Source organism: Phoxinus phoxinus (assembly GCF_949152265.1).
Source record: "Phoxinus phoxinus genome assembly, chromosome: 7".
Lineage (NCBI taxonomy): Eukaryota > Metazoa > Chordata > Actinopteri > Cypriniformes > Leuciscidae > Phoxinus > Phoxinus phoxinus.
In genome coordinates, this window is record NC_136882.1 from 25,853,593 (window position 1) to 25,866,553 (window position 12,961).

The 12,961-nt window shown below is 37.7% G+C and overlaps 1 protein-coding gene across 1 annotated transcript; it reads left to right on the forward strand.

The window, feature by feature from the left end:
• The first annotated feature begins 3,294 nt into the window (after positions 1 to 3,294).
• Positions 3,295 to 11,982, forward strand: col8a1a (collagen, type VIII, alpha 1a). Its single transcript, XM_079618710.1, has 3 exons — positions 3,295 to 3,394; positions 8,948 to 9,164; positions 9,468 to 11,982. Exons 2-3 carry the CDS (start codon positions 8,951 to 8,953, stop codon positions 11,390 to 11,392), a joined length of 2,139 nt encoding a protein of 712 aa, XP_079474836.1. The 5' UTR covers positions 3,295 to 3,394; positions 8,948 to 8,950; the 3' UTR covers positions 11,393 to 11,982.
• Positions 11,983 to 12,961: the final 979 nt, after the last annotated feature.

A 12,961-nucleotide genomic window follows, 5' to 3' on the forward strand; every position in this document is an offset into this window, starting at 1 on the left:
GCTCTCGTCTGGGACAGAGGGACAGACATCTGTGCCAGGCAATTCAGGTCCCGCTCACGTGAATCCCCACAGAATCGTGGGGTTTCAGAGGGAGCTCATCAAGGAGTTTGACATGTGGGGTTGACTGTTTCCCTCAGAAAGTGACTGGACAGGACTGCTTTCGGACCCCCTGGCCATATTCCCTTAAAGCAGGGGTCACCAAAATTGGTCCTGGGGGGCCACTGTCCTGCAGAGTTTAACTCCAACTAGCTCCAACACACCAGCCTGAAAGTTTCTAGTATGCCTAGTGAGACCTTGATTAGCGGGTTCAGGTGTGTTTAATTGGGGTTGGAGCTAAACTCTGCAGGACAGCGGCCCTCCAGAACAGAGTTTGGTGATCCCTACCTTAAAGGAACCCCTTCCATGGAAGCTGTTGGTTCCAAGCCTTTGAGCAGCCTTGGTAGGCCTTCCGTTGTTCGGTGGCCACATTTAGGCTTATAGCTTGGGCAGTGACCGTAGGGACCCGAAGGGTAAGTGTTGCACTCCCCTCAGCATGGTGGGATTGTATATCGTTCCCCATAGCGTCATCGACGCAGTGCAAGTTCCCTTTTGAAAGGGAACGTCTAGGTTACGACTGTAACCTCTGTTCCCTGAGTTCGCCATGCCTTCTGATGCCTGCGTTCAGATGCCTGCTGAACAGTCCCTCCAGACGATAAGTGGAGGAACATGTTCTCTAGGCCCCTTTTATACGTCCGGGTCGCACTAGTAGTGACGTCATAGGCTGTCGCCAGTCAATATCGATTGCTGTGATTGGTTAGATTTTCAGACACTGGTTCACGTGTAGGGCATTCCCCATAGCGTCATCGACGCAGTTCTCAGGGAACAGAGGTTACAGTCGTAACCTAGACGTTTTCAATATTTTTTGTTTACAATAACCCTGCTGCAGATATACAGTACATGATGCAGAATACAATATAAACAAAACATTATGCAAAACAAGTGGACATAGTACTATACAATGGGTATATACAGGCATCTGACTTGACTTGGGACATTACACGAGAGATGTGACAGATAACCTGTACTCTTGCCAGAAAACAATGTACTTAATTGAATTATGATGCATTGAGAGGCTACAGTAGTGATAGCAATAAGAGAGTGCTAACAAGTTAATTTAAAGACGTCACATCTGAGAGACTTTTAATCTTGTTCATGTCAATATTCATTCCCTTGCTTCTATTTCTCAAACCTTTTTCTTTCCTGTGGGCAAACCGTGAAACAGATGCCAGGACTGTGTTTGTGATTAGCAAACATGCTCACAGCTAATTGAGTTTTTTGCCTTTGTGAAAAAGTGTGTGAATGTGCAGTACTGGGGAGAGTCCTATCCTTAGGGTGTTATTTATTAAGTGATTGTGGAAATTTTAATTCCCGTTTTCACAGACGAGGCTTTAGCCTATACTATAGTCCCATACTAAAGTGCATGTTTGAATGAATGAATGAGTTTGAGCTGTTTAGTCTTAACTGAAAGCAACTTGCTTAATGCTTAATATCTTAAAATATATCAGTGCCATTGTTTTGTCTCAAGATGCACACCAGTAATGGTGTTTTGTAAGATATGTTTATATAATCTACTTAAATGTCCTTGTTTATAAGGCCTAATCCTGGCTTCATCTGAGCCCTGTCTGTGACACCAGACCTGAGATCATTAGTTAGGGTTAACACAAGATTTGTCATGAATTTCAAAGTTATAAAGTTGAACAGAACGCACCATTTCTGAAAGGGTTCTAATGGATCTGTATGAATGTTCCTGATATATTGCACATGCACAAATTCTACACTTCATAACACATCTCCCTGTGGGTTTGCTTCATACAGCTGTTATTGCAAAGGTTAATGACGTGTTGGTCGAACACATTCTAGGAACTGAATGAATGGAAAAGCAGGCATGAATGAAATACTGAGTGAGTAATTACAGTTGATTTTGGTGCAACAGGCGAAGGTTTGAAAAGCATTTAGGTTCACATGGTGGCGTCACAGTGGACACACTCCACCCCCACTTCAATCCTCACAGCACCATAATTGACTGTTCATTAACACAGGGCTGATGGCAATATCACCCTGTTTCCCACAATGATTACCAAAGGCTAAGTACACTGATTGCACCTGTCCCCATGACGACCCTATGCTCCTCTTCTACAACTAATATGCTTGTGGTGTTATGTCCCAAACTTTCAGATCTCATATTTCCACTAATGAGCTCTGTTCAGTTGAGCTTGCATACAGCTTAAGTCCAATAGTAATTTTAATAATGAATCGCAAAAATATGAAACCATTTTACAGCACATTACAATACATAAAATCATATGCTGTTCAGCCATTTACACGTTGTTCAGAATAAAAAAGTTTGGGGTCAGTACATAAAAAAAAAAAAAAAGCTTTTATTTAGCAATGACATATTACATTGAAGAAAAGTGTCATTAACAACAGTTACAGTATCAGTAAATTGTTACAAAAAAATTATATTTCATTTAAAAGCTGTTTTTTTTTTACTTTCTATTCATCAAAGAATAACGAAAAAAGGTATCACAGTTTCCACAAAAATGTAAACCAGCACAACTGTTTTCAACATTGATAATAACAAGAAATGTTTCTTAAGCACCAAATTAGCATATTATGAGTTCTGAAGGATTATGTGACGCCGAAGACTGGAATAATGAAGCTGAAACATCAGTTTTTCCATCAAATGAATAAATCGTAATAATATTTCACAATATGGCTGCTTTTACTGTATTTTTGAAAAATGCAGCCTTGTTGAGCATATTTCTTAAAAACAAACAAACAAAAACCCTAATCTACACTTGATTATATTATATTATAATGTATATTTAAAATATTCAATAAGTTTAATTATAACTTACATACAGTATATGGATTACTAATACCGTTATAAACTCAATATTGAACTCATCCTAACTTATCCTAAGAGGAATCTTATAAGTTTAGGATTATAACCCTAACTGTGCAGCTCTACCTCAACTGAGAATGTGATGACTAATCAGTGAACAGGAAAGGCTATAGACATCTTGCACCACAGTAAGTGTGTAGCTGCCATCAGTAGACAGCGATTTTGGAAAATCAAACAAATCTCAGTGTCTATCCTGAAAACACTGCACCTTTATACTGTCACATGTTCATCCATACTGTAGCAACCTTTCTCTCTTCAATCGTCCTCTCTTCTCCCTCCCCTGCTCTCTGACTCCACCCTGCTGTGAATAAAAGGTGGTCGTCTGCAGACTGTTACTTGTTTAAGTCCAGTTTGCATTGGTCAGTTGGTCAAGGTGTGTGTTTCAGGGTCTTTCTGAGTGAGCCTGGGAATCCTTGAGATTATCTCCTTCTACAGCCGTTCAAAGGAAAGGTAAGAAAATACACTTTAATATATTTATTGTTTTATTCATTATTTGTTAAGCTGCCCTACTGCATTGATTGTAACAGGCAAAGATGTGCATTTGCGTTTCATACTTGATAGTAAAACACAGTTTATCTTTGGGCTCTTATCTCATCTCTCATCTGTCTGACAAATGAAGCTGATGAATTTTACTGCAGAAATGTGATTAATATAAATCAAACTCACTTTTAGCATGTTTAATCAGTTATGGGTGGTTTATAAAGTGTATAAACCACTCATAGATGTGTATACAGTTTAACTGTACAGTCTACTTGATATCCATATTTTATTTTCTGTTAAATTTTATTACAGAAATACTGAGCAGAAACATAAGGTTGCTTTAACAAGTTTGGTGTGCAGTTTCAGGGTTAATGTGTTAGCTCCCCCTCCTGGTGGCAGCCATATGGTGTCTTTGCATGCATGTGTGATTGTGATAGTGTATACCTGTGGACTGAACTCTCAGCTGGGAGACGAATAAACAGACATCCATTAATGGCACAATAGGAAATGACTTGTGTAATTGTTTCAACATACATTTGCAGAAATAAATTGTGTGATTGTCAATCTAGCAGTTTCAGCATATACACTGTAAAAAACGTTGATCATATATTTTTTTACAGTGTAGTGAGTGATTAATGCCACTTCTAGAAATTTCTATAGTGAGACTTTTGAGTTGCAATAAGTTGACGGCAGATTGATCAGCTGATATGGTCATACGTAGGCTACTTTGTCTATTTTTTTGTGCACTCTTTCTGTCAGTAGTATAATCGCTACAGGAATGTTAGAGGAGTCTACCAGCCTAAACTCTATTATTATTAGTGAACAGATGGATCAGAATGTACATTCAAATAAAGAAACGTTGTTTGATTCCATCAAAAATGTGGCTGAAATTAATTTAGTACTTGCTTTGGATTTATTATTAAAAAATATTCTCCAATAAAATAAATAAATAAACATTTGCGAACATTTTTAAACACACATCTTAACAAATATATTATTATAATTATATTAAATATATTATATTATTGTTGGAGTTTAACACAAATAGTAATAAAAAAAAGTCTCTTTCTGCAAATATAACCAATCATTGTCAGAGGTAAGCATTCAAGCCAATCAGCTTTCATCACTTTAGTGGTTTAACAAACCTGCTCATGAGACAACAGGTGAAAAGAAACTTTCAAATGTATTTAATTATCGATACAATCTAGATTAATGAAGGATCTCATGACAAGTGAAACTGAAAAACAGAATTAATTATTTGGATGATAGATGGAATGGAGCTCTCCATTCAATCATAAATGTTTGTAACGATCATTGTCTGTAACTGGTGATATGTTCCACTGATTTACTAAAATAACAAGTGTTGATTTTTGGTTATTATGACAGATAACTTGTCATTAATTATATAGAAAATTTGAATGTATCAGTGTATCTTTATTATCAGTAAATATAAAACAGATCTAATAGGCTACTAGATGATAGATAGATAGATAGATAGATAGATAGATAGATAGATAGATAGATAGATAGATAGATAGATAGATAGATAGATAGATAGATAGATAGATAGATAGATAGATTCTTTCCGACAGACATTCTTCACTCTCTCCCCACACATGCACTTTGAGGCTAGCAGACCCTTGCTGTGTTTCTCACTCTTATTAACGCTCAGCTGTTAAAATGCTTAAGTAACCCAACAGATGCTCAAAGAGAATGAGGACCTTGTTGTACCTCAAAAAGGCTTGTTTTTTTCCTACAGCTGGTATATAGTCAATATAGTCCGTCTGCTACATCGTACAATAGATAAAAGGAGACGTGTGTTACATCACAATATTCTGTATAGGTTGACTGGCATATGAATTATTTGAGCTCTGTTAGTACAGCCACTCTTTCTGGTTTCCCAAAATTCAGTTGTCCCGGAACATCAGGCAATTCAACATGGACAATGAAAATTAATTAACTCAAATATTTAGCTACAGGACTTATTCCACAGTATTATTCCTCTCACATGTTGAAATAATTGAATGAACATTTCTAGTCAAGGAAAATTGAAATGTATTAGATATTAACAAACTAGTTAAAATCATAATCTAGAATATATTGTTTTACTGGATCACAGGCTCTTAAAGTCCTCCCTTGGTTTGCAGAAAGAATCACCCCCCTCCTTTTTCCCCATAGAAAGCCAGAATAAAAGTGTTGTCATTGATGATTTATGTGTTTCTTTGTGAACACCCTGCTCTGTAAAGCTGGGAAAAAAGGGTTTGAGAGACTGAATGAAATAAAAGACAGAATGGAAGAATGAGGGACTAGGCAGACAAGAGCAAGGAAGGGTTTTCTGTATACACTGTTGGCCATCTGTGTCTCAGTGAGAGGCCGAATGTGAGCATTTAACTAGACTTATTTGCTGTGTTGTTCATACGTTCAGTTACTAAAGCAATGAGATTCTTGAAGAACATTTCACAAATAGCATGGAGGACTTTCATTTTTACTAGGGACAAAGGTCATGTTTAAGAGTATAGGCTAAATGTAGCTGCCTGAGATCAAAAGTTTGAAAAAGGTTTGAAAAGACTTCATAATTATGGACTGTGATATTTACATTGTAATCCACCTTTTAAAATGCTGTTATGATTTTTGAATGAAGTCCCTCATACTCACAAAGGCTGCGTTTTTTAAAATAAACAAAAATATTGTAAAAATATTACAATTTAAAATGTTATACATTATATAACAGCATATTAAAAGGCTGTTTATTTGGTAAAGCTGAATTTTCAGCATCATTCCTCCAGTCTTCAGTGTCTCATGATCCTTCAGAAATCATTTTAAAATGCTGATTTGCTACTCAAGAAACATTTCCTATTGTTATCAATGTTGAAAACAGTTGTGCTGCTCAATATTTTTGAGAAAACCGTGGTCCCCCCTACGAATTATTTGATGAATAAACGTTTTTAAAAAAGCACTTTGAAGTAGACATCTTTTGTAACATTATGAATGTCTTTATAAACTGTCAATTTTGATCAATTTAATTGCTGAATAAAAATATGAATAAAAAAAACATACTGAACTCTACCCTTTAAACAGCAGTGTATTGCAAAATCAAGAGTTTTGATATTCACAGATGATATGCCATAAGCGACTTAAAATCACATAAAATCAATGTCATTTCTTCTCCGTTGTGATGTATATCAGAGTGAAAAAGCTTCTTGAACAGGAAAAAATATGGGGCGGGACGTGATGTGATTATGCCCATCGAGAATTGATTTGATGGTTGTGGTTGGACAGGTAGGTTGTTCCACCCTTGCGCCAGTAAACACGTCATCAGAGAAGAGATGTTGAGACATGGGCATAAAAGATTATGAGGGCATGAATTTTAATTTGATAATAATGATGTGCATGGATAAATAATTTATTAATGGATAAAATCCATTTAAAAAAATGGAATTGTCACTTTTGATTTCATGGTGACTATCACTGAAATATACATTTTGCTGATAATTTTATATAAATATAGACATTGACATATACATCTCTAAAATTCCTGTGAATTGATTATTATGTGTTAAAGTGGTTTCAGGACATTAGCATGATCTTTTACCTTTTATAGTGTAAACATAAACTGTTTATTTCTTTCTAATTATGTTTTCCTAGTTATGACCATATTGTTAATGTGTTGTTATAACTATCACTGTTATGTTCACTGTATCTTGTTATAGTCATTGTAGTGATGCCTAACTAATCACATTGCTAATGAGTGTTAATGAGTGTTAATTACTTTTCTCCTTGTAACATTGTACTTGTTTACTGATTTGATTGCTCTATTTTTAGTGGGTGAATGAAACTAGTTTCTGACCTTTGTAGTAAAAAAAAAAAGTCCATAGAAAGGAGGGAAAAGGGGCCTGCTGATAGGGTGAAAAGGTCTACATCAGTGTTTACCTGTCTGCAGCTGTAGACTTTGCTCTATTCTTTTTCATCAGCTGAGCTTACATTTCTCCTTTTTCTTCTCTTCTGCACTCTCTCTATCTCTTTCTTTTACCTGATCATGGAAAAGTAGGTTAGATATATTAGCCTTTCAGATCATTCTAATGCAATTGGCATCATCACTGGAATTAACATTACTCATCACAAAATTACATCCCTGCAGACCTGATCTATATACATTCATAATTTAACATAATGTCGCATGTGCAAACACACATTTTAGAAATGTGGGATTTGATTACTTTGCTCTAAACCATTTTGTAGCCAACAATATGGTATGGTTGGATGAAACTATATGTCTTATGCCGAACCATTTGATAAACACTGTCAAATCTTATGATAATGTGCAATTAAATAATAAATGAAGGGTAATGTATGATAATGCTTTTCTAACAACTTTTGTAGTGGACATTATTATAAGCATTACATGAAGCTAAATCAACTGAAAAATGTTTTATGATAGTGTACAGCACATTCAAATGAGTCTTTAGGTTTTTGGCCCAAAACTATACCTCTCTCAAAAAGCATTAAACCTATGGCACATCTGTGTGATTCTCAGCAGCCTGAGAAAAAGCCAAAAGGTCAACTCATGTCTCTCCCATCATCTTGATGCAATCTTTGTTTCATTAACATCTAAGTTGTTATTGTTTTCCCATTCAAATTAAAGCATCACATTAACGTGTTATGAAAACTTATTTGGTCATTTAACAAGAGACAAGCAAAAATGTAAAGCGGTGTATACATAAATGAACATCTACTGTTTACTGTCTGGGATTCCTGCAGTGTGAAAGGTGAATTGCTGGAAATTTCTTTCTAGTTACTGAGAACTTCCCCAGAGATTCTTAGAAGTGAGAAATTCCAATAAAGGGTTTGCTTCCTGTCCTTTGCTTTACAGTTAAAAAGTCAGCTTTAAGGTCACGTTTAAGAGTATAGGCTAAATTTAGATGCCTGAGAAAGTAATGTTGCCAAATCAAGTTAGAAGAAGGTATGAGGAGATATAAATATGGAGGGTGATGTTAACATTGAAAGTGAAACTGATTATATTATTAATTAATAGATATCGGTCAAAGGTTTTGGGTTGGTAAGATTTTTAATGTTTTTGAAAGAAGCCTTTTATGTTCTCAGAATTTACTCTCAACATTTTAAACTAAATGGACTGGTTCTTTTGTTTTTAGCTGAAATAATATGAAATTGATTATAAAGAATATTTCATAACCTTCCTTTGTGAAGGAAAAAGTCTATTATTGTGCTTTGCTCAGACAGCAGTCTGTGCTGCAGATATTATATAATTAGTTGATACTGTTAGAAATATATGTACATTTATATTATTAGGTCCTTTTACAGACTTGTTAATGGTTATTTAATTTTAATTATTTTATTATTATTATTAATTGTTGATGGATAGAGATACATTGAAATTAATTATGTTTAATTACCAGTCAATCGGATGATTCACATTTATTGATTTATTTCTTCATTGGATAATTAATGAATTACCTTACTGACCATTGACTGATTGAATAATTCTTAGTTTATTTCCCCCCACAGGCCATGGCCATGGCTGCTTTCCTGGTAGTTTTCGTGGAATTGGCTCTACTGCCATCAGTTTTGGGGGGTGCATATTATGGACACAAGCCACATCCTCAACAGCACCAACCCTTACCACAGATGCCTCATATGGGCATGGGAAAGGATACACACATGCCATATCCACACTACAGAAAAGACCTACCAATGCACCTAAACAAAGGCAAAGATACCAAAGGTATGAACACTTGTTTATCTTAACTTATGGTCACACCGTATATGGTATACATGGTATTTATTATTATTGTTTGTTTGTTCTTATTTCAAATTAAACAACAGGGATTGTAGTTATTATAATTAGTTTATACAGTATATAATAATATTATATACTGTATTATACATTTTACATTACTTATGAAGTCCCTTTATTCACTGCTTAATAAATTTTTTTAAATGTGTTTTTATTTATTTGTTACTTACACTGACATACCTTCTTATGGTCACTGTTACCTAATCCTGTCCCTGCTTTTCCTTTACAAAGGTGAGACCTTTCCCAGAGGTGAGCAAGGTGTTCAGGGAGAGACTGGACCCCAAGGGCCCCCTGGTCCAGCTGGGCCCCAAGGACCTTCTGGGCCTCAAGGTAATGGAATGCTAGGCCCTCCTGGAAGGTCAGGACCTCCTGGTCCTCCAGGATTCCCTGGAGTTGGTAAGCCAGGAATGCCAGGTATGCCTGGAAAGCCAGGAGGTATTGGGCAGCCTGGGCAGCAAGGCGAAAAGGGACCCAGAGGTGAAGAGGGACAACCAGGCATGACTGGGCCACACGGACCACCTGGACCCCCGGGCATGCCAGGAATAGGAAAGCCTGGTGGACAAGGATTACCAGGACAGCCAGGGGGTAAAGGAGATCCAGGACATAAAGGTTTCCCTGGTCTCCCAGGGTTACCTGGGCCTAAAGGAGACAGAGGAATTGGACAACCAGGTCCACTAGGGCCCAAAGGGCCAGCTGGGCCACCTGGGCTCCCAGGAAAAGCAGGATTACCAGGTGTGGGTAAGCCTGGTCTTCCTGGTGTACCAGGTCCACCTGGTGTGCCAGGGAAACCTGGACAACCTGGGGAGCTAGGTCCAGAGGGTCCACCTGGCGGACTGGGCCCACAAGGACCACAAGGGTCCCCTGGTATTGGAAGTCCAGGAGAAAGTGGATTACCAGGACAGCCAGGGGGACCTGGCCACAAAGGATTACAAGGACCACCAGGGTTACCTGGGAAACCTGGATTACCTGGATTTGGCAAACCTGGATACCCTGGCCCAAAGGGTGATAAAGGGGTGGGAGGGCTGCCTGGTGCTCAAGGACCAAAAGGAGACAAAGGTTATGGTGGTCAACCAGGCATGACTGGACCACCTGGTCAAACTGGTCCAATGGGCCCTCCTGGACCAATGGGGGCACCAGGTGGAATTGGTTCCCCAGGGCTAAAAGGAGAGGGAGGTCTAGAAGGAGCCAAGGGAGATCTGGGGCCTATGGGGCAACCAGGTCCTCCAGGGTTTCCTGGTCAACCGGGCCTCCAAGGTGAAGATGGAGAACCTGGGGCAAGAGGGCCACCAGGACCCATAGGTCCCAAAGGAGAAGCAGGAAACAATGGTCTACCTGGTTCCCCAGGTTCATCTGGCCTGCCTGGTCTTAAAGGAGAACTTGGTCAGCCCGGCCCAGAAGGACCACAGGGTCCTAAAGGCATTCCAGGTCTTGCAGGGCCTGGAGGACTAATTGGGCCTCCTGGACCACCCGGGGGAAAGGGAGAAGTTGGTCCATCAGGTCAAGCTGGTCCACCCGGTGAAGGCAGCCCCGGAATCCCTGGTCCTCTTGGTCCTGCAGGTCCACCTGGCCAAAATGGAAACCCAGGTCAGCCAGGAATGCCAGGTCCACCGGGACCTCCTGGACCCCCAGGCCTGCCTCCTTCCCCTGACCTGATGGGTGTTCTTCCTGAGATGGGCCCTGCCCTTGATGGTATGAAAACTGGTGGATACAAGAAAGGGAAGTATGCCGGTGGAGGTGATATGATGGGTGCCAATGGTCTGGAGATGCCTGCTTTCACTGCCCAGCTGACCACACCATTCCCTCCAGTTGGCACACCAATAGTGCTTGACAAACTACTGTATAATGGACGTCAGAATTACAACCCTCAGACCGGTGTGTTCACCTGTGACCTCCCAGGAATCTACTACTTTGCCTATCATTTGCACTGCAAGGGTGCCAATGTATGGGTTGGGCTCTACAGGAATGGGGAGCCACTTATGTATACATATGATGAGTACAAGAAGGGTTTCCTGGATCAAGCATCTGGGAGTGCTGTGATTCCATTACAACAAGGAGACACAGTTTATTTACAATTACCATCTGACCAGGCAGCTGGATTTTATGCAGGACAGTATGTCCATTCCTCCTTCTCTGGCTTTTTACTGTACCCAATGTAGATTGCAAGAATAAGTTAGAGATTTGAAGGAGAAAGAGGGAAGAAAGAACTGACATTAAAATGTTTGACTTAAAAATTTCTGTATTTTTAAGTACATTCTCACAGGGAATAAAGAAGACTCAGAGACAGCCCTTTTAAACTCAACCCAACAATATCAACCTACAGACTGTATACGTATATGCAATGTTAAATTACAGAGTACATTGTATATAAAGATACAACCTGCACAAAGACTCTCACAGATTGTAGTAAGAAACTTCAATTCAACACCACATTTAAACAGCTTTTTGAGAAGATTGTTTTTGTAATGTATTTATGTATTTGCTTAATTGATGGTATCCAACATGAGTATACATGCTTTAAAATGTTTAGAATACTATTTTTAATGTCATTGTGACATTTGCATGATAAATTATGTATTTGCTTTAAATGAGATGAGAAAAGCCATTCAATTTTTCAAAAAGATCACATCATATGTCTTTCTTTATCAATGATTTTAAATAATGTTAAAGTTTTTGCACACTTCTAATATTGTAACACATGCGCTGTGTGAACTGCAACCAAATTACAAATTTGTGTGTGTGTGTGTGTGTGTGTGTGTGTGTGTGTGTGTGTGTGTGTGTGTGTGTGTGTGTGTGTGTGTGTGTGTGAAAGAGCATGTGTGCTATATTTGATTTTATCCCCCTCCCCCCAAAAATATTATTTTTAAAATACTAACTTGTCTGAAAACCACTTCTGTTCCTAAAGTGATAAAAAGTCATAAAATTGAGTTTTTTCTCACAATAATTTAAATCTCACTATCACAAATCATATTTCATATCAATTCCCTTGTTTCCAACTCTGAATTGAATTTTCACCTGAAATATTATTTTTTATTTTTATTTTTTTTGACTATCGATTGTGTAATAACCTTTGTTTTTATATGTTGGTCACTCTGAACAACGGTGCTAAAATTGTCTAATCCAATGAGTCCCCACTTATTGGTGACTTTTTCTTTGAATTTTGTAATAAAGATGATTTACATTCATAATTGTATGTCAATCAATTTACTGTACCAGAAATGTATTATCTTGTATTAGTATTTGCATCTGGCAAATCTACTGAAAACCATCAATTATGATCATGTGGGGAATTTGCAAACCATGCCATATAGTAAGGGGAAATTACTTTAACCTAAAATATCTTAAATTTAAAGCATCAAATTTAGTATCAGTTTTTACATGTATGAAAATACATAGGTTAGCCTACTATAAAAATGACATTGCTAATGTGATCTGTTGCAATTAATATTGAACCTAAATGCTACACTGCTCATTTATTGTTAAGGGTAGTCATAAAAAAAAAACATTTTAACAGGTATACCAAAATGGCACAGAGCTAGTAATTGTCAATGATATATATATTCAATAGCCTTTATTAACGCAGTGTTCTATATTCTTGGTTTTAGTCCTGAGTATCAATTAAAAAGAGACACAATACAAATAGTAGCCTATAACATATTCTTGATGTGAATGAGATCCTAAATTAAATTATTATTCTTTTACGTAGGCCTATTCACGGACCGTAGGCC